Source organism: Apostichopus japonicus, chromosome 1 (assembly GCF_037975245.1).
Source record: "Apostichopus japonicus isolate 1M-3 chromosome 1, ASM3797524v1, whole genome shotgun sequence".
Taxonomy (NCBI): Eukaryota; Metazoa; Echinodermata; class Holothuroidea; order Aspidochirotida; family Stichopodidae; genus Apostichopus; species Apostichopus japonicus.
Genome location: NC_092561.1, coordinates 14,602,232 through 14,623,945, shown reverse-complemented (window position 1 = coordinate 14,623,945; position 21,714 = coordinate 14,602,232). Strand labels below are relative to the sequence as shown.

At 38.5% G+C, this 21,714-nt stretch overlaps 1 protein-coding gene across 2 annotated transcripts in view; it reads right to left on the bottom strand.

The window, feature by feature from the left end:
* LOC139968729 (uncharacterized) overlaps positions 1-20,498 on the bottom strand; it is a 34,090-nt gene extending 13,592 nt beyond the window's left edge. The window contains exons 1-12 of one of the 2 annotated variants that reach the window (XM_071973054.1): positions 20,359-20,498; positions 19,289-19,478; positions 17,613-17,747; positions 11,916-13,655; positions 10,338-10,416; positions 7,294-7,345; positions 6,547-6,574; positions 5,854-5,878; positions 4,616-4,750; positions 3,793-3,890; positions 2,974-3,079; positions 2,222-2,359 (exon numbers count right to left, since the gene is read on the bottom strand). In XM_071973054.1, the coding sequence (XP_071829155.1) occupies positions 2,222-2,359; positions 2,974-3,079; positions 3,793-3,890; positions 4,616-4,750; positions 5,854-5,878; positions 6,547-6,574; positions 7,294-7,345; positions 10,338-10,416; positions 11,916-13,655; positions 17,613-17,747; positions 19,289-19,446 (2,694 nt within the window). In that variant the 5' untranslated portion in view covers positions 19,447-19,478; positions 20,359-20,498. The remainder of the gene's footprint in view (positions 1-2,221; positions 2,360-2,973; positions 3,080-3,792; positions 3,891-4,615; positions 4,751-5,853; positions 5,879-6,546; positions 6,575-7,293; positions 7,346-10,337; positions 10,417-11,915; positions 13,656-17,612; positions 17,748-19,288; positions 19,479-20,358) is intronic. The other variant, XM_071973064.1, reaches the window with a different exon arrangement.
* Between the last annotated feature and the right edge of the window lie 1,216 nt (positions 20,499-21,714).

Below are 21,714 nucleotides of genomic sequence, written 5' to 3'. Positions count from 1 at the left end.
AACTGACAAGCAAAAAAAAAGGTCACTACTGCAACAAACAGTACAATTGAAGTGTTTGGAAAATAAGAGGAAAGTTTACTTTAAGTATTCACTTTGAGTCAGAAGAAGAAAAGTTTTTTCGTACATGCTGACAAGTAAATTTCAAAAGATGAACAGTTTTGTAACCTTTATGTGGCAGTTAAATATGGAAAGAACATAAATGCTTGATAAATGTTGCCATTAAAAGTTTAAACCATAATCCATAAACAGTTTTCCATGTCTCGGAGATTAAATTTCATGAACATATTTCATCGATTGGGTGGTGATAAACGTCAAATTTGATAAACCGTTAGCTTAGTCTTCTTGCCCGTAGGAAGTCATTAATTTAACATATTAACGTCTTCAATATTTTCCTGTTGATTCTCTTTCCTTCATGTCTTGAAAAGTTGAACTTACTTCACTGGTAATGCCCATGCAGGACATTTTTCAAAAACTATTCATATGGTGCATGCAAGTGTTAGCTAGTTTTAACACAATTTGAGTTCTTTGTCAAACAAAGCAATAATTTTTTTTATTTATTTAATTTTTTTATTTAAAAAAGGCAATTTTCTGCCAAATACTTAGCCACAAAGATCCCAACGTGCCTACTGTTATTGTAAATCAAAGGGAGATTTATTCAGTCTGAGGTATATGGAAGAGCAAATACCTTCCAAGGCATCTGCACAGTGTTCTAGCAAGCATACAATTAAAAATAAAGTTTTGAGTGGTTTCAAAGCGAATCTGTCATGTCACAAATTTACAACCATGTTCATACCGTTTGAAATTTTACATTAATATTGTGATAACTTTAAATGGCACTTTGAGTATATATAATTCTGTTATGTTTCCCCTTTTAATTGGGTGGGGGGGGGGGGGGTTTATGTACAGCTGATATGAAAAACATCTCAGCAGCGGGGTCTGGTGTTACCTTAGTGGGGTTCCAAGGGGAAAGCCCCGGGTCGAGGGTGAAGGGGTCCCAGGCCCCCTTAGGTTCTTTAAGTTCATACCTGTTGTCTAATTCTGTACCTGTTCTCTAAGTTAGTACCTGTTCTCTAAGTTTGTACCTGTTCTCTAAGTTCGTACCTGTTCCATAAGTCCATACCTGTTCCCTAAGTCCGTACCTGTTCCCTAAGTCCTTACCTGTTCTCTAAGTCCGTTCCTGTTACCTACATCAGTAATTGTTCTCTAAGTCCGTACCTGTTGCCTAAGTCTATACCTGTTCCCTAAGTCCGTACCTGTTCTCTAAGTCCGTACCTGTTCCCTAAGTCCGTACCTGTTCCCTAAGTTCGTACCTGTTCTCTAAGTCCGTACCTGTTCTCTAAGTCGGTACCTGTTCCCTAAGTCCATACCTGTTCCCTAAGTCCGTACCTGTTCTCTAAGTCGGTACCTGTTCTCTAAGTCTGTACCTGTTCTCTAAGTCTGTACCTGTTCTCTAAGTCTGTACCTGTTCTCTCAGTCCGTACCTGTTCTCTAAGTCCGTACCTGTTCTCTAAGTCCGTACCTGTTCTCTAAGTCCGTACCTGTTCTCTAAGTCCGTACCTGTTCTCTAAGTCCGTACCTGTTCTCTAAGTTCGTACCTGTTCTCTAAGTCTGTACCTGTTCCCTAAGTCCGTACCTGTTGCCTAAGTTCGTACCTGTTCCCTAAGTCCGTACCTGTTCCCTAAGTCCGTACCTGTTCTCTAAGTTCGTACCTGTTCTCTAAGTCCGTACCTGAACTCTAAGTCCGTACCTGCTTTCTTAGTCCGTACCTGTTCCCTAAGTTCGTTCCTGTTCCCTACATCAGTAATTGTTCCCTAAGTTTGTACCTGTTCCCTAAGTTCGTACCTGTTCCCTAAGTCCGTACCTCTTCTCTAAGTCCTACCTGTTCCCTAAATCTGTACCTGAACTCTAAGTCCGTACCTGTTCTCTAAGTCCGTACCTGTTCCCTAAGTCCGTACCTGTTCCCTAAGTCCGTACCTGTTCCCTAAGTCCGTACCTGTTCTCTAAGTCGGTACCTGTTCTCTAAGTTTGTACCTGTTCCATAAGTCCGTACCTGTTCCCTAAGTCCGTACCTGTTCCCTAAGTCCTTACCTGTTCTCTAAGTCCGTTCCTGTTACCTACATCAGTAATTGTTCTCTAAGTCCGTACCTGTTCCCTAAGTCCGTACCTGTTCCCTAAGTCCGTACCTGTTCCCTAAGTCTGTACCTGTTCCCTAAGTTCATACCTGTTCTCTAAGTTTCTGCAGTCTTGCCTCCTCCTCTTGCCGTCTCCTTTCTTCGGCTTCCACCTTCTTCTTTGTTAATTTTAATCTCCTCTCCAGTTCCTCTCTCCGTTTATCTTCCTTCTGTTTATTGCTCAGGGCCTGAGGGAGAGATTTGTTCAAAATAAAGTTACCGGGTTGTTCTAACGAGGCAGTCCAGACACATAAACGTCTCTAAGAGTTTTTGTGTCTGAAAAATTACGAGGAATTGGCCAAATTCCTGCATCTTCTCCGCCTCTCCTAAGTACCCATTTCGTCTTTGACATTTCAATGTTTTGTGCTTGTCTAGTTAGTAGTTACATGAATGGGTCATAACGGCCACAAGCAATTCATTTACCAGACAAACAGTACAGTACAGAAAGGAGATAGATGAGTGCTTCGGGTGGCTGTTGAGAGCTTGGTGGGTTCAATAACCGACAATGAGTGCTTTAGGGGACATAGCAAGACAACCAAGAGCTCACATACTTCCTTTCTGGACATTGAAATTCAAACTAAAGGTCTTTTGAACCTCAGCATTTGCCAATTTTTTTCTTCTCTAGAAATGTGAACATAGAAATGAAGCACAGTATTATCTTAACTTTTGGGGGGGGGGGGGGTTTGCTCGTGAAAGGAGAAATGTCAAATAAGCCACAAGCCACAAGTGATGGTTGGGTTTGTGCCACATTAAAGAATTTGACAAAGTTTTCAATTCTATTGAAAGTTTATGAAAAACCAACCATTTTCTGCTCCTGTTTCTCCTCCAGCTTTTTCTTCTTCTCTGACTGCATCTGTATTCTTCTGGCTCGGGCCTCTGCGACTTTACGAGACCGCTCTTCTCTTTTCCTGAGATATAGTAAATTTATGAGATTCATTGCATCGCAGAAAAATGTGATTCTCATATTATGAAAAATACAGGATGAGTAATATATATAAAATCATGGGAATTTTGTCTCCCTTGTGAAAACAAAATGGACTCATGCTTAAACTTGTAATATAAACAGAGTGTATATGAGTGTTAGCTCAGTGGTTAACGCCGGTGCCTTTCAATCATAAGATCCCGTTCGAGTCACTCCAAGATTAATGTAGTTACAGAGTTGTTGACAATTGACAATTCATAATCATGGACGTTAAATATGAATCTAAGAGACTGACTTCGGTCAGCTTACGGCTTTGATAAGCCAATGATGGCTTCTTTGCGAGTTCCTGCTTGCAGGAGGATCTAATGTACATACAATATAAAACAGAGTTGCCAATGAACTGACCACAATGCTGTTGTTCAGAAATGTGTAGTTGTAATCATCTCAGACTTGGAATTACTTCTGCCCAGCCATTTTCAACAGATATTACCATTAATTTCAGTACATAGTTTCATAATAAATTCTTATCTGTCTTCTGGTAAAGTGCCTTTTTTCTTTCTTCTACTGGTAAAATGACGAGATCCTCTGGCCAGTAGATACTGTAGCCTGAATTTCCAAGGCCTGTAGCAGTCTATTTATATATTTTGAAATCTTTGAACCTGTTATTTCTTGATGGAGTTTTTTGCCTTCTCTACTTACTGTTTCATTTCTTCCAGCCTCTGTTTCCTCTCATCCTCCAGTTTCCTTCTCACTTCCTCCTCTCGTTTCTGTTTTTCGACAATTTCTTGTTTCCGGTCCTGTGCAGAGAGTCGATAACGATAACGGAACAATCTTTGGTTAGTTCAGCTTATTGCATTTGTACAGAGTGTACGGTCAGCGCAGTACAAATTTTGGAAAAATTTATAGACTCATCAACTTACGTTTGACCGCCTGTTTTATTCACTTTGCAAATATTTGGTGTTACCATACTCCACAGAAGAAGAAGATTTGGGAGTTTTTTGGAGATTTTTTTTGGTGGGGTGGGGAGAATTTTATAAATGTATGTTTTTGACACTTATTTGACCAAAACAAAAATTTTGTGAGTGCAATATTACTTCTTGACTAGTTCATGAAGTTAAATTTCATAAACTGAGGAAAATTTTTTCAAACTCTACTAAATTTCTTTTATTAATTTTGCATTTCACACAAGTGTGTTAAATGCTATATGAAAAGTGACATGGACAACAAAATGTTAAGAACCAAATGAATTAGTTGCTCATCAATCAATCACTCGTTAACTTCCAATCAGGATGTACGTTTTCTAAAATTTTAGACAAAAACGCTACGTGGCACTTTAAGACAAAAAAACAGAAGACTGTACAGTCTCAAAACATTTTACTTTTCAACAAAATTGCATCAGGAAATATAAGCTATGAACTAAATATTTTATCGTCAGTTGAGAATTTTCATGACCGTTTAAGCGGGGGGTATTTGGAATTTATGAATTCTGACACTTCTGTCAACGGTTTCAGCAACAGCATACCTTCTGAGTCTTTTTCAGCGGCGTGTTCCTTTTGATAAACGACGCCACTTGTCCGGTCTTGTACACGTGCAGGGAGTTCTTCTTCGTCGCCGTGTAGCCTGGATTCAAGAACGACTTTACGTTGGGGTTCATCGACTGCAGAGGAACGACGAACGTAGTACAAAATTATACCAGAACAAAAAAATTACACAACTGAAAAGCACATGTACATAGTCTTACAATATCTGTTTAAAAATGGGCACAAATTTTCAGCAATGTTGCCATGGTGACTGATTGAAATCATTTTCAAACTGAGATTTATTTTAATTGATGAGACTAAGACACCTTACAATTTTTGCTTTTCTTTTTTTCTACCAAATTACCCCGAAAGGGAAAACAGGAAGATTGAGATTCATTTTATTAAAATATATTTTCAAGATCTTGTGAAGTAAAGAAAATTGCTCATGTCTCCCACCTTATCCATCTGTTGAGATAAATTGTAATAAAATTCCATTTTCTTTTTTTTGGAAAAATTTTATTTTGGATGTGTGCATTGCACAGTAATATGTGATGTCATTCATGAACTGCATACACCAACAACAACAATTTTTGCTTTTTTTTTAAAAATTAAAATGACCTGTGAAAATAAATCACATGTGTGGCTGTATGTTATTGTATGTACTGTCTGCAAGGTATTCAAAGCAGTAATTTCAATTATGTAGAGGTCCTGATTGCCTCAGTGACAAAGATAGATTGAAATTACATTGTAGTAGCGTGCATGACATCACAAATTACTGCACAGGGTTCTTATCTGAATTAAACGAGCAAATTTCAAAATTTTTAAAATTTCAGGGAATGCAATTATAAGCTATCGAGATGCGATCATGCGAGTTGGACCAACATGTTTCTTAATTACTGTACTAGCACTGTGATCTAAAGTTGTGCTGAATCTAAAGGACTGACCGACAGTAGTGGTCAGTGTGTTAGACTAAGTAGACCAGCCAATTTAATCAAAAAAGTCATTTCTCAAGGATGAAAGTGGTATAGAAAATATTTATCTGGAGGATAAATGTGTTTATTGGGTGGGTTGTTTTTATGGTCTACTACATATCAAACTTAATTTGCCACAATATAATATGACAAATAAGACAATCCATATATCATCATTGCAACTTGCATGAAATGCTAAATTTTTGGATGACAACAACACGTTAGTTTAACATAAAACAAGAGAGACTAGATCGAAGGTGGTGACTTACTCTGTCATAATTATCAGGAGTAAACCTGCAACGAAAAAAAGATACAAGAAACAAAGGAAATTAAAATGAATATTTTAATTAGTAAAAAACAGCAATTTCACAAATTTCCAGGATTATTTGGATAATACATGTTCTTATACCAGGTAACACCCTAGTACTTAGTACTGCTATCCCTCAAATGACACAAACAAAAATCTGCAATTTAAGTTTTTCTGTTCTTTTACCATACTTTTGTTTTCTCTATTTTGCGCCTTGAGCACCCCACAGGGCGGATATGTGCGCATTATAAATCGCTATTATTATTATTATTATTGTTAAAGACGATGAAATGTGTCACAAAGCTACTGATCTGTTTAAATCAAGATGTAATACAATATTTCTAAATTGTCAAAGGTCAACGTACACAATCTGGAACAATAAATATGATATTTTACAGAAAAAGCTCAAAGGAAAAAAAAATACAGTTCTAACTAAATACTATCTGTAACAGTGAAAGCAATATCAATTTGCTTATGTATATTGATAGTAGTTTCTTCACTGATATGGAAAGGAAATAAGAACAGATAAATTGTTCTGAAGAATTTGAAGTTTGGGTACCACGGAAGACAAAGAAAACAACATGTTACTTATAATATATTTAATGTGTGTATCTTCCAAAACAATGGAGTGATACACCAAGACGGTGGACCTTACCTTTGTTCTTCTGGGGACTTCTTACCACCTGCGACAAAAATGAGTACAGAGTAGTAGATTGAGATTGTGGTTGGTTAACGAACATTACATTACAGAGTCATACATGAGTCATGAGTGTCACAGCCTTATCCTCTGTCCATCAATGGTAGGCAGAGTTTCATTTCATATCATACATACTGTAGATAACTTTTTCAGTATCAATAAATTTTACTTTACTTTACTTTTTACTTTATTCCACCTTTCACATTTGCCTTCAAAAACTTGTAAATGAAAATTCTACCTATTAAACCCGTCTACTAATGGAGACTAAAATAGATGGTAACAGGCAGTAAATCTGGCAAAAAGTATCTAAGCATTAATTTGTTTGACATACTTTATCCCTAAAATAATGCTATGCATAAAAGTAAGAGGGCCTAAAATAATGATAACATAAAAATGATGAAACTATTGCAATTGCAAATACAAAAAAATAAATTGAGACTAACCCTGGCTTTTAAGTGGAAAAGGAGTTGCCAAAGGAGTAAACGTTCATAAAGGCTTGCTTTATCATCCCTCTCTCATTTCCCCGTTGCCCCCCACCACCCCCCCACCCCCCTCACAATCATCAACAGGACAAAAGTTGAAGTCAAAGCTAAACTTAGCTAAATTTGACATCTCAGGATACATTGGATGGGTCCAAACTATATTTTCATATTCATATTCCATACTTATTAAATATGATCAACTTTCATATAATGTGAGACCCACCTGCTACAGCTGCCTTACTAGCTCTGCCAGGGCATGTCCCATCATCAGATTCCTACAGACCGGAGAGGAAGGGAGGAATGTTGAGAGAAAAATTAAAACTGCCAGATCAGTATATTCCCTGCCATAAAAATTATTTTAGCCGGTAAACTCAACTAAGAAAGACTATGCGCTCATATTAAAGGGTGTGAAGACTCGCGCAAAAAGAAACGTCTAATGCCGGTAATCTGACCTACTGTAGTTTCGAATGAGGTGTAACAGAAGTGTAAGACACCACCATCGATCCCAGAAAATACACACACAGCTTGCTACCGTCTGTAATTAGACACTAGTGTACAGTACATACAGCTGCGGTCAATACCCACAGCACAGTGTATAAACGATACAGCGATGGACATCTCAGGTCCAGCTAAAGATAACAAGGTATCACGTTTCATTACTGTCTGCATTTTGGAGCGACACGAACAAAACGTCACTTGCAAGCAACAGAAAGTTAACTTTTTCAGATGGCCACACACGGTTTGGGTTGAGTCTTCAATGCCTTAATGTCCACGAAAACATTTCAAGCAGGCTGCCTATTTATTTTGTAGAATTTGGAACACCCTACTCAAGGCAAGACCCGGTACCCAAAACAAGCACATGAGTGTTATGTGTTACAAGTGTTACCTTCAGTGATTTTTCGGTCTAGCGAAAATCACATCGCAGAAAAGTAACAAACCCAATACAAAAAAATTCAGAGTTAAAGGCGGACTTAACTCCAACAATCATCAAAATCCTATGCAGGAAAATAATTTAGTGCTTGAGTTTTGTATATATATCAGGGATGTGCCCAGGATTTCCTGAGTGCCGGGTATACTGATCACCGCCCTGGGGGAGGGGTGACTTTTTTACATACGTGGGGTACTCGCGCTACAACTGCCAGCCTGACATTGACAAGGGCAAGTTATATACAGAGCTAGTGTAGTGTGATACTGCATGCTGCAGATTAAAGCCACGCCTACTCCATTTCTCTGCAGCTGTGTTTACAGAATTTGACAAATAGGGTAAACGAGAATACATGTGGCCCAATTTATGTTGAATATAATGTTCGGAATGTCGGCATTTTAGATGATAATATTGCTGGGCGGGATTCACGATTTTTAAGACAGTGCTGGGCGGTAATTTTTAGTGCTGGGCGGGGCCGCCCAGCGTGGGCACATCCCTGTATAAACAGCACTTCCCCTTTACATAAAACTATGGTACAAAATAACTGCTAAATATCTTTGCACTTGTGTAGCAATTTGCCCATTTAACATATTATTTTGCGATGTGATACTGGAGAAATTACTCCCTGAAAATGCTCAATTCCCCCAAAAGAATAAGAAAACTACTAGTCTGTCTGTGTCTGCCATGGATTTTATGTTACTATTATTTATAATTTGGTTTTTGAATACAAGATCAAGCAGGGGCCCTCTTATCAGGACTTAATCTTCCATATCTCACAAATGTCTCTGCCTTCTTGAGTTTTTTTCTTTTGGTTTAATTGGTTTTCTGACAAAGTTGCGAAATACAAATTTTACAAGCCTCTCTGTGAGATTTAAAGATCAACATAATATTCACATTTACATTTCTGGACAGTCAAATGAATCAGAGAACCAAAAAATAGACAATCACATACACGCAACTGTCGGTAAGCTCATAAACATCTTTGGTGACGGAAATTAATTGGAGTGAAATCTAAAACCGGCAACGGGTAGCAATTTTCTTTGTCCTTAGGCAATTAGCTGGCAGCGAATAAATCAACTGGGTCTTGTTTGCTATAGGTTGTTCAACAGCAGTCAATGACACGTTTCTCATCCCCTACTGTATATTAAACTATCATTTTATTTCTGTTTCAACTTTTGAACTCTATATAAACCAAACCTGAAAATTAACATCAAAATTGCTTATAACTTAACCATTTTACAAAGATTGCTACCAAAGAGGTAAGGACTAAATTTGAACAAAAAAACAAAAATTGTGTAAGTGTTACTATATAAACCTAATGCTACATATGAACTTTTTTTAACCACAAATGTGTACATTTTATTTTGTCAACAGAACCAGCTTCTTTAAAACATTGTTGCATTTGTTTCCAACTTCTACTTAAAATTTTCACTTTTTTTGGAGTGATGCATATTCATAACTCAAATGCTGGGTACTGAATATGCAGTAGGCCCCTTAGGTTTTGTGAGAACTTAATAAGAGACAAAAGACAGACTGGAATTTTCGATATAATGAATTTATCTTTTCATGTGTATTTTTTTAAACAGGCTTAACATTTGCAAAGTCAATTTGAGAATCCAAATAGCATCTACAGAACCCTCTGCATACCTTCAGAAATGTCTCTTGAATGTAATTAAAAAAGGGCTAAAGCTTTGCACTCACAGAAATTTAGTATCTTCAATTTTCATTTTTTTTACAATATTTCAGACGCTATATGAAAGCTTGAAAGTGCTAGGGATGTGCCCAGGTTTTACTGAGTGCCGGGTAGACTGATCGCCGTACTGGGGGAGGGGTCTAAGGGGGAGAGGGTGTCCCCCTCTCCTTTGAGAAATTTCGATTTTTGAAGGTGCTCAGATGCCAAATGCTGGGACTTGTGTAGCTTTGTAAGCACATACACAAGTACTAGTTTTGCTAACAATTTACATTTTTTTTTTTTTTTTTTAGTGAAATATATTACGTTCCAGGTAAAAGTTATTAGTTTGTTTGAAAGAGATTTTACAAGGGACCGATTGAGAGCCGTAGGTAATGTTTCTCGCATGCGTAACTGATACATTATTAGTCTGTATGATTTTGGCATAGGCTAGGCCTAATTTATGTTGAATGTATTGTTTGGAATGTCGGGATTTTAGATGAAAATAGTGCTGGGCGGGATTCACGATTTTTAAGGCAGTGCTGGGCGGTAATTTTTAGTACACGGCACTGGGCGGGGCCGCCCAGTGCTGTCCAGCGTGGGTACATCCCTGAAGCGCTCTTCAGATTTTTCAGACACTTCCACACTTATACATTCATACTTTACTTCATACCTGAGATTTTCTTTTCAAAGTGGCATTTTCTTTGATCACAGTATCTCCCCCCTCTTCAGACATCCTCTTGGCCCTGGACCTAGAAAGCAAAAAAAAATCATAAAAAGATGGAAAAATGGAATCAGAAGAATGGTCAAATTTTAGGGAGAAAAGCAACCTTCCACCAACCTCAGCAATAGCCAATACCACTAGATAATAGATATGACATGAATGTTAAAATATTAAAGTTGTTCACTTTTGGCGGACTGTACTTATACTCTATTGTTGGGTTATCATGCGCCAGTGGTACTTTTGCTAGAGTATGTAGGACATTGTTACTTTTGATATGCACTGTGATGTCTAAGACTCAAGCAGTGCTGGGAAAGTTTCCTTCCTGTAATTTCATGAGAAGGACTACTCTGCACCAAAGTAAAGAGAACTCGGTTGACACAAGTAGTCTTAAGCTACTCTACAGATAATTTGTCCGGTGCCTCGCCAACGATGACCTCCCTTAAATAATATGCAAACGATTTGACATAAAGCACACATGATTCGTCCGGTGGTTTTGATCTTGGAATACTTTCTTCCCTAAGTTGCATGACTAATTTGTCAATTCTAGGTCATACAATATACAGGGAAATAATTTATTATTCACATCTTGTTTAGCAGTTTGGAAGGCCCTGAATTTTCTTAAAATACTTTGGTTTATGAACTTTCTGTGTAAAAACACCTATATCCTTGGACTCAGCAATTAGACCATTTTACATAGCAATTTGCAATAGCATACTGGTTCAATTACAGTATGTCCTGACTTCATGTGTAAAACACCTACATCCTAGGACTCAGCAATTAGACCATTTTACATAGCATCTTGCAATAGCATACTGGTTCAATTATGTCCTGACTTCCTGTGTAAAACACCTACATCCTAGGACTCAGCAATTAGACCATTTTACATAGCAACTTGCAATAGCATACTAGTTCAATTATGTCCTGACTTCCTGTGTAAAACACCTACATCCTTGGACTCAGCAATTAGACCATTTTACATAGTATCTAGCAATAGTATACTGGTTAAATAATGCCCGGACGAAAAACAGTTACAAAGCTTTTCACAAGCAACCTCACAAAACAAAACAAAGGAGGGTTGCCAGGTCTTTGTTCCAACTTTAAGGCTGCATAGCCTAGTTATTTCAGTTGATAGAACACAGGAATGATATGAGTACAGAGGTGCAAATCGTGTCCCAGATAAAAACGCAGACATTTCCCAACAACTTTTTAAGAAATGCAGAAAGAATAAGAACCAAAGAGTACAAGTAGATTATATTGTAGATATTGCAATATAATCCAATATTCATTGCAAAGATACTAATTTCTTAGATGGTCTTTCCGTCTCTTAGTTCCTCACCATATTTTCAAAGACAGTAAAAAAAATAATAATCATAATAGAAATAAATTTAAATAAATACAAAAAGATTGTTCAAATGTGAGTATCATTTTCTATACAATTAATGACTTAAATGTTTAATTTGTTGAGAATGAAATCAATGAAAAATTAATGTAAAACTGAAAATTATGAAATAATAAATTGAAACCAACCTTGTCAGTCTTCTCTCCTCTTGGTTAAGTTCTTCACTGATGGCTGGTCCTAGTTGCTGTCCCCCCACGGTGCTCACTCTAGACTGACGAGTCTTGAAACGGTGATAATTGGAGCTGCGTCTCTGCGAACGAGACTTCATTATCGACGACCGTTGGCGCTTCGTGGCGGTCGACTGTCGGGACGACCGACGTAGGACACGTTGGTCTGCTGAGGCTGTGGCGTCTAAAGATTCCGGCCCCTCTGAGGTCACAGACTTTGGTGATGGCGGTATAACATCCTCATCTTCTTCTTCTTCATCGCCTCTCATCTCCTCTCCCTCGGTGATCTTCTCTCCTTCATTCACTTCACATTCCTTCTCATCGGAAGTTTCCGAAACTTCCGACCTGCTGCTGTTCCTCTCATCCTCCGAGTTTCCCGTAGTTACTCCATCTCCCTTATCTTTCCCTTGCACCGTTTCCTCTTCTTCAATACTCTTATCGTCCTCCAAGACTTTAGCTTCCGTCTCTTTCACGTCTGCTGTGGTCTCCACTTTCTCCTCCGGATCCGTCTTGCTCTTGGAAACACTCTCCGATATTTCTTCTCTTATCGGAGGTTGCTCTTCTACCGTTTCCACATCTTCATGTTGGATTTCCTTTGTTCTTCCTCCACCGCCTCCTTTAATCGGCTTCACGATCCTGCTTCTCATGGCACGTGTAGAGGTGCCAGGAGCTGAGGGGGTGACTGGGGTGGGGGCTTTGCCGGCTCTCGGAGGGGTACAACTAACCGCGGACATCTGACTCGTTATTCCAAAGACACGGTGCACCACACCTCTGGCATTTGTTGCTGTCACCTTCGGTGAAGCGATCTTCTGGGGTGTTGTGGAGTCTACCTCATCGGTACCCCCCGATTTGTTCCCTTTTGCTTTTTCCGCAGGTCCGTCTAGCTGGTTGGTATCTGAAATTCCACCTTCTCTCGTCCCTTTGCCTTCTTTTTCCTTCTCATCTGGGACCATATTCTTATCTTGAGTTCTCTCATCCTTCAAGACATCTGCATTTTTGCAACCTCCTGCCTTCTCCTCCTTCTCCTCCTCCTCTGTTTCCGTTTCTTCCTTGCTCGCTTCATTTTCGCTCTTCTCTCCACCCTTGCCAACTTTCGCTCTCCTACTCCGAGTGGCGCGTGCCGTCGAAGCGTTCGAGATCTCAGCTTTCTTTTGAGCGGCTCGGACGACTTTCTTGCGTTTCGGCGGGGTGAACTCGTCTTCCGAGTTCGAGACCATTAATTTCTCGTGATGGTTGATCAAACGTTTCACTCTGTCCTTATAATAGGATTCGACTTCCTGTCTCGGTGAATTTCTCGGGGGCGGATCGATGACGCTCGTCGCCGTCTCGGATTTACTGGTGCCTGCTGCTGCATCGGGTGTCTCTCCTTCCGGGACCTCCAGCTTTGCTTTCTTATTCCGAGACAGCCGTACGCTCTTGCCGCTATCGTCGGACGACTGTGACTGGATGGTGTTCTGTTTGCTAGTGCGGGTGCCCCTCAAAGTCCCTCTGCTCCTCGGAGCTAATCTCTTACGGGTCGATCGTCTGACAGGTTGCTCCTCCTCGACTGTTGCAGGATCGGGGTCGCATCTCGCGGATCCCAGATGAGGTTCGCCATCTTCAGATGCGGTCCCAGATGTAGCCGATTTGGCCGAAGCCTCGATGCTCTCGGCTGGAGCCTCCTCCACCTCCGCGATCTCTTTGTTTGTATCCGCTTTGCACCTAGAAGAAAAGAGAATAAAACCAAATGTCAAACACAAAAGTCTCATTGCTAAGTCTAATCAGGCACTCTGGTACTGTTGCGGTTTCCTGAAGTGAAACTTTAAAAAATGCGGGCAATAGGAAAACAACAATTAAACAGCCTTGAACCTTGATATACTTTATTCTGTTGCATATCCATGGGCAATTAAAGATGTAATTCTAGTTTGATCAAAAATCTAAACTTACAGCGGGCTGTAATTCATTTTTTGTTTCTTCCGGCATCCTGGTATCAGGTTACGACCCACTGATTGTTTTAATCCTTCATTTCAAAATACTACATTTCCAATTGTAAGTAAAACAATATTAAGCCTGATTGGTATAATTTCTTCTATGAAATGAAATTTATACTCAATGTTGAAAAAGAACATTGCTTCAAAGCAAAATTCTACTAGTTCTGCTCTTAGAAAATGCATGGCAGTAAGGACTTGTTTTCTCACTCAAGTAATGATCTTTGCGATTCTTGATTTTATCCTATACCTGTCGTCTACCTTACAGTTTTCTGTATTTTCTTAGGATTTCATTTCATTGATTTTCAGTAATTCTCTGCTGTTTCTAGGTGTCTTTGTTTGTTTGCTCACTTTGTATGTAGATACATATGTGTGTATATATGTGTGTATATTAGTGTTTGCACAGGGTACCTGGGAACCCGCCCGACGCGATACTACTCCGTTCCTAATTTATTACCCTAATCCTTCGCAAAGTGTGTTTTTTTTTCATTTGCAAACTGATGGTTAGGCAAGATTTTCCCATTGACTTAGTGTGGTGTTAGGCTTCCCTGTGGTTGAAGATAACAGCAATAAGGAAAGTATTCCATGGATATCATACATGTATGTGTTAACAAAGAAGATAATTAGTTTGAAACTCCCCTTAAAACCTGCTACTGTACACTCAACTCAACCATTGTCAACATTGAAAAACATGGATAGTTCGACAGTGACGGCAATGTGTGCGCCTGCCTGGCAAATTGCTACATGTTCACTTTTCCCTGGCAGTCCGCAGTGCGAGCAGGTTAACGACTAAAACGACAGTTTAAAACCAGAGGTAACCAATAAACCGCAAGCTCTCATTGTTAACAGCAAACCATCATTGTATGCGCTGATCAGTCAGTCAGAAGGAGGGGGGTGGGGCCGTGGGGGGAGGGGATAAGTTGTGCATGGGTTCTTCACTACAATCCAAAACTAGGTAACGACGGCAGCCAGGTATATCCATGGGCAATTAAAGATGTAATTCTAGTTTGATCAAAAATCTAAACTTACAGCGGGCTGTAATTCATTTTTTGTTTCTTCCGGCATCCTAGTATCAGGTTACGACCCACTGATTGTTTTAATCCTTCATTTCAAAATACTACATTTCCAATTGTAAGCAAAACAATATTAAGCCTGATTGGTATGATTACTTCTATGAAATGAAATTTATACTCAATGTTGAAAAAGAACATTGCTTCAAAGCAACATTCTACTAGTTCTGCTCGTAGAAAATGCATGGCAGTAAGGACTTCTTTTTTTCACTCAATTAATGAACTTTGCGATTCTTGATTTGTCGTTTACCTTACAGTTTTCTGTATTTTGCTTAGGATTTCATTTCTATTGTTGTTAAGTCATTCTCTGCTGTTTCTAGGTGTCTTTGTTTGTTTGCTCACTTTGTATGTAGATACATATGTGTGTATGTATGTGTGTATATAAGTGTTTGCACGGGGAACCCGGGAACCTGCCCGACGCGATACTACCCCGTTCCTAATTTATTACCCTAATCCTACGCAAAGTGTAATTTTTTTTCTTTTGCAAACTGATGGTTAGACAAGATTTTCCCATTGACTTTGTGTGGTGTTAGGCTTCCATGTGGTTGAAGATTACAGCAATATCGAAAGTATTACAACTATATGTGTTAACAAAGAAGAGAACAAGTTTGAAGCTCCCCTTAAAACCTGCCAGACTCAACTCAACCATTGTCAACATGGAAAATCTTGGATAGTTCGGCAACGTGTGCCTGGCAAAATGCTACATGTTCACTTTTCCCTGGCAGTCTGAAGTGCGAGGAGGTTAACGACTAAAACGACAGTTTTAAACTAGAGGTTGCTACTGTAATCAACAGCTAGCTCCAATTGTTTACAGCAAACCATCATTGTATGCGCTGATCAGTCAGTCAGTGAGGAGGGGGGTGGGGGGAGGGATTAGTTGTGCATGGGTTCTTCACTACAATCCAAAACTAGGTAACTACGGCAGCGTTGAGTCGAGTCAGTTCGTTATCGGTCGGGCAGTGTGCAGCAGGTTTTACAGGGCTCTACAGTTCTTAGCTTTCTGTACCAAATTTTGCACTTTTTGATAATCCTTCAGATGTAAGTCATAATGAAATCTTGACATGTAGGTTATCGCACAATGATATCACAGAAACACTCAGTTTTGCTAATAAATGTAATATTGTATCATGTTTCCTTTGTTTTTACAATAATTATGCCACCTCTTTATTACAATAACAACCAAAAAATAAAAGGTTTACAAACATGATACATTGTACTGACAGCTCACTTTGAAATCTATTCTTAAACATTCTCTGAATTAATTCATACTAATTTTTATAACTTTAGGTTAAGGTATCAACAATCTTTACTTTCACATAGATAAAGCTGTCATATGAACAGAAATTTCTAAGCAGAGGAGACAACACCCTAATGTACAAAATGTTATGGGTGTCACAATGACACCCAAACTTGCATGAATTTATAAAGGACAGGCCTTTTAAGCAGTCTTATTTCTTAAAATACAGTAAGTAAGATTTTTCTTTCTTTATTATAAATTGAAGAGGGCTGGAGCAGGGAAATAAATTTTGGTGCAACATAGTGTAAGCAATGCCATGTAAGGAGTTTTTGCACAAAATATATTCAAATGCATTATTGCAGCCTACAAGCCTCAAGTGTTTTCTGACTGTACCTATTTTCAAAACCCTTAAAGCTATACTATAATGTATATGAATTTGATACAGTAACCAGTGAGTTATTCCCTGCACTGAGAGCTACTGTACGATTCACAGCAAAACCATGTCAACAAACTGGAGGTTTACTATATAGTGACTTAGTTTATATTCATAAATAATGTATGTATTATTCATATATTATGCCCAGCACAGTATCTAAATTGCTACAAGACCAAAGTCTGCCTGCAAATATAGAAACCCAACCTCTTGCTTCACAGCATCTTAGACTCACTCATTTGTTTTACAATGTAACACTTCCTCAATAATTTGGAAGGGTATGGGAAAAATTGATTTTGAAAACAGCCAAAATAGTAGTTGTGGGGAGACTGTGAGGGAGGGGGTAAGCTGAAGACTGTTAGGGATGACAGTTGAGTTTATGACTAAATAAAAGCTCTAGAAATTACAGTACAGTACAGTAGCTGCGCATTGCTGAACTGGACCAAACTCAACTGGACCATCTGTAACATCATGGAATAATCTATCCGGTACCGCTTGCAAAATGCTATGTAAAATGCAATGTAAAATGCAATGTAAAATAGGCAAATTGCTATACAACTGCAAAAGATGTACAGTATACTATACACAGCAGTGTTTTGTACACAGGTACCGTAGTACTTTGTAAGGGAATGTTCAGAACCTTCAAAACTGCTGAACAAAAATTCGAGTATATTTTGTTATTGCCTGAATGTGAAACAATTGTGGATACTCACCAGTTGGTCAGTGTTAAATACTTAAGATAGTGACTACCCCCACTGATCAAGATTTTGTCGCAAAGTCGCGTCAGTTTCAGTCGGAGAAGCTTTTGACATGTGGCACTTTCTTGTCCAAGCCATCCCGCAGTTACGTGCGGCAGTTTCCAACAAAAGCTGTCCATTTATATATAATTTTTTTTTATGAATTTCGCTTTGGAGAACATGTGCAAATGATGTCATTACTTATTTCACTGACCGTTTAGAAGGAACCTTCGGGGATTCTTTTCCTGAAGATGACTCTCCATCAACTGATTCAGAAGACTTCTTTCTTCTTCGTCCCCTCTTCCTCTTATTTTCTCCTGTCGTCTTTGGTAGAAGATGGTGATCCTCACTGAATGGGGAAAATATTGAAAAACGGGTTTAGGAAACTACTTAAAAAGTTTTGAAATTTAAATTGAAACTTCTCAATTCATTGAATGAGATGAATTCATACCAAACTTTTAATTCACCAGATAATCAAACATTACGTACACTACACTCATTTTTCACCACGATCGGTACTACTGTAGTGTACTGTAGGCCTGCCCTACACAGTCTTGTCTTTCTTTCTAAAATACTTCCCATTGCAGGGAACTATTTATCCAATATCGCATCCAAATAAATGCAAATATGAATTTGCTATATACACAAATCTCATGATATGCAGTTTTTTGCAGACAAAACCAGTGTTTTCAGCATTATATAAACTTACAAAATTAAGCTATCTATGTCAAAATTTCATCAAAAATATTATGCACTATAGATACTGTATAAATTTGCTGCACTGCTGCAAATAATAAGCAGTGAACTTAGTGAAGTCCAATCCTTTACCCAGCACTGTGGTAATGCAAAGAAGAATATTTCTACTGTATAACAAAAAATTGCTCTTGTTCTCCTTAAGCCCGGGTCACATCTGCGCGATTCAACACGCGATTCAACTCGCAACTAAAATCACGCGATTTTCGATTCAACTTCGAAATCAACTTTGTGGTCACATACGCGTGACTGTTCAAACAACTACAGAATCGATTGTGAAAACAATTGCGAAATGGCAGCTAATATTAATATGAGAAAATTATCTTCTGCATTTTGGACTAAACTTTAAATTCTCAGCTAATATTAAAAGTTGCTTCTGAGAAGTTGCGCTGATTAGGACATTGCTCTATTACAAATCAACCCAAATCGACGGCGCAACTTTTATTGCGCAACAAGTTGATACCCGTGTCTAACTACGCGATTCAACCTTCAATTGTATTGCGAGTTGAATCGCGTGTTGAATCGCGCAGATGTGACCCGGGCTTTAGCCTAGAAATGTCTCTCATAACATATTGTACAGTAGGACTTTACTAGCTTCAAACTTCCGAAACAAATTATGTCTCTGCTAGGTCTGATAAAATTTACCTCCTTTCATTTAATATGATAAGATGTAAGTAAAGTTTTTATCGAGTAAATTAAAATAATATTGCAGTTCATTAGCTCGGCAACACAACTATGTAATAGTCAGTAGTCACAAGTTGCAATTAAAGTTGTTAAGGCCACAACTTTTGATTATTGTTTCTGCATTTGCTCTTCTTGCATACATGCATGTCATAAATTACATACATATCATAAATTTATACTAACTTGTGTAAATTTGTCTTAAAAATGAGAGCAACTGTTTTCAGAACCAATGGAATCCTTTAATTCCCTGCCAATTAATATCTTGGTCTATGTGCCTAGTGTTATTAATTGCAATGAAAGTAAAACAGGACTCAGAAGGACGTAACTAGCAAAACTACAGTGTGAGACCAAATGAAAACTGCAAATGAAATGAAAATGATTTCAGTTTGTACATTTCAGTATGTAGTTAGACATTTTTGCAAGGAACTTTTTACTCCTTGATGCAATACTCACCGTCCAAAGCATTTCTTAGCTTCGATTAAGATTTCCTCCAGCCATTTCATGTGGGTCTCTTCTACTTCTTTCTCAAAGTTCTTTATCATGGTCGTCGCAAGGCAGTGTTGCTTGAAGCCTGGGGGTTCCCCTGGTGTAAAATAACTGTCAGCTAACATTGTGAAAGTTCTGGATCCTCAGCAATCTGTGTCTTCAAAATAGCAATATGACAGAAGTCAGTTGAAGGAGTCATTTACCTGTTAAGCATGAATAGTTACTAACACACTGTGACTACACACCGTGAATTTCAATATATATCCACAATTGTCATTTTCACAGTATTTTCTTTTATTCAGTATGATAAAATGAGTACAATGAAAATTTAGAAACAACCTTGGAATATGGATGCCTCTGCAACACTTTTCTGTCACATCAATTGGAATAAAAAGTCATAGGTCCTCCTAGCCTAGGCCTAGTCCTACTCCCTAGTTGTTGCCTGTAAATTAAATGGGGTAATAATATTAATATTGGTTCAATAAATGGCACAATGTCTTGAGACAAAGGAGGAAATAATGGTAGCCTATCTGAGGATTGCAAATACCAAGAAACTAGTATTATATGTCAGCACTAACTTGAAGTGTTGCTCCATTTCATTTCCAGTGACTTCTGAACAGTAGGTAATCACTGCCTTATCGCCAGTTAGACTTAAAGTTATGCCTGGCATTGACATTAGGCACAGTGATAGACAATCGATTTCATTTCTAATAGATTAACAGTAAGTATCATCTGCAGGATCCAATGATCAGTAGCCCTATGCCTTAATTTAATAATAGAAGCTAGCTCAAATTGTTCACCCATACAAAATTAACGTTAGGCTACACGGTACGTTAACATATCGTTGTAGTTTGTACACTAACGTCACAGAAGTTAACAGCTTAGTGTGTACGAACATGAATGATACTAGCGACAGATATGTTCTCGTAATCATATACGATATGGTAAACTAGAGTTAAGACATAAAAGTCGGTGATTGAATACTAAAAGCTCTGCTAATATCCGTATTTTTAATAAGCAAAAGAAGAAGTAATTACCACAATCTGAGTAAACGATGGTTTTTGGTTTGTGCACAGCGATCTTCAATAGCATGAGAATTGCGATTTAAATTATTGTGTTAACCTTTGTGTTAGCCAATGGGAGGATAGTGACAGTGACGTCACGGGCTTAGCCTAGTGTTCCCAGTCGTTCCTTTTTGTTGTCTGGTACAAACTCGTTGGTCTGAAGCTGTAGGTGTCGTGTACCCAACCCAACCCACCTGTCAGGTCTAGCTGCAGAATCTTCTTGTTTCACCCAGGATTTTCTAAAATGCCTTATATCACCTTCAATCCTCCAGATTTTTTAACTATCAGTAGCTTCTTTCATCCTATTCAACGTCCAAGCATGAAAAAGAACGACAATGTCAGAAAATGTCAGAACTAAAAATCACTATATATATAAGGTCAATGCTTTAGGATACTAATTGCGGTACGGTACCTGCATCACGATGCGAAGTGAGTGAAAGATGAAGGGTGTGGATACATGATACTGGGGCAAGGGTTGACGATTAGCTTGAACTATGAACCAGCGGCGCAAACCAGCACCAGGTATCCTATAACGGGCAAGTGTTTTAGTAAGCGGAACGGGGCCAATGCAATAAATGAAAGCACAATATTCATTACGGCCTTCTGTGTAAGAATTTACACACGAGCAAAGTGACGAAAGAGAGTGGGGCGGGGTGGGGCTGGAAGGTTCGGATGGGAAACACCTTCTTGTCGCATGGCGTATCCTGATCTAGGCATATATTTTATGAACTGTCTATATTTTTTTATGGAGGTGCGGAGGTGTTGCTTTGGCAAGCATCCCTCAGTATCGATCACAAGAGAAAAGTATGATGTTTGAGTGTTATTTTGAAATTCCAAATAAACAAGTAGATTATGTGATATGTTTTTTGACAATCTTCGTGTGATAAGACTGCGACTCGGATCTGTCACAGGGTTTTAGTGTGTGATGCTGAATAAGCTAGCAATAGTTATGAACGTGAATTATGTGACTATCATGCAATTTTAGCCGGTAAACTCAACTAAGAAAGACTATGCGCTCATATTAACTGATATATTAAACAGGTCATTGTACATGTCAGTAGCTTGGAAAAACTTTGCTAGATCATATATACATGCATGCATTTCTTTTGTTGTTAATACAAAGTTGGTGGATACACGCTGATACCCACTCTAATCCTAAGCCCATCCCAATTACAGTTTTCCTCCCCCACCCCGCTCCCTAGCTTCTCATTTAAAACTTTATAACTCAAATAATGCTTAAAGGGTGTGAAGACTCGCGCAAAAAGAAACGTCTAATGCCGTTAATCTGACCTAGTTTAGAATGAGGTGTAACAGAAGTGTTAGACACCA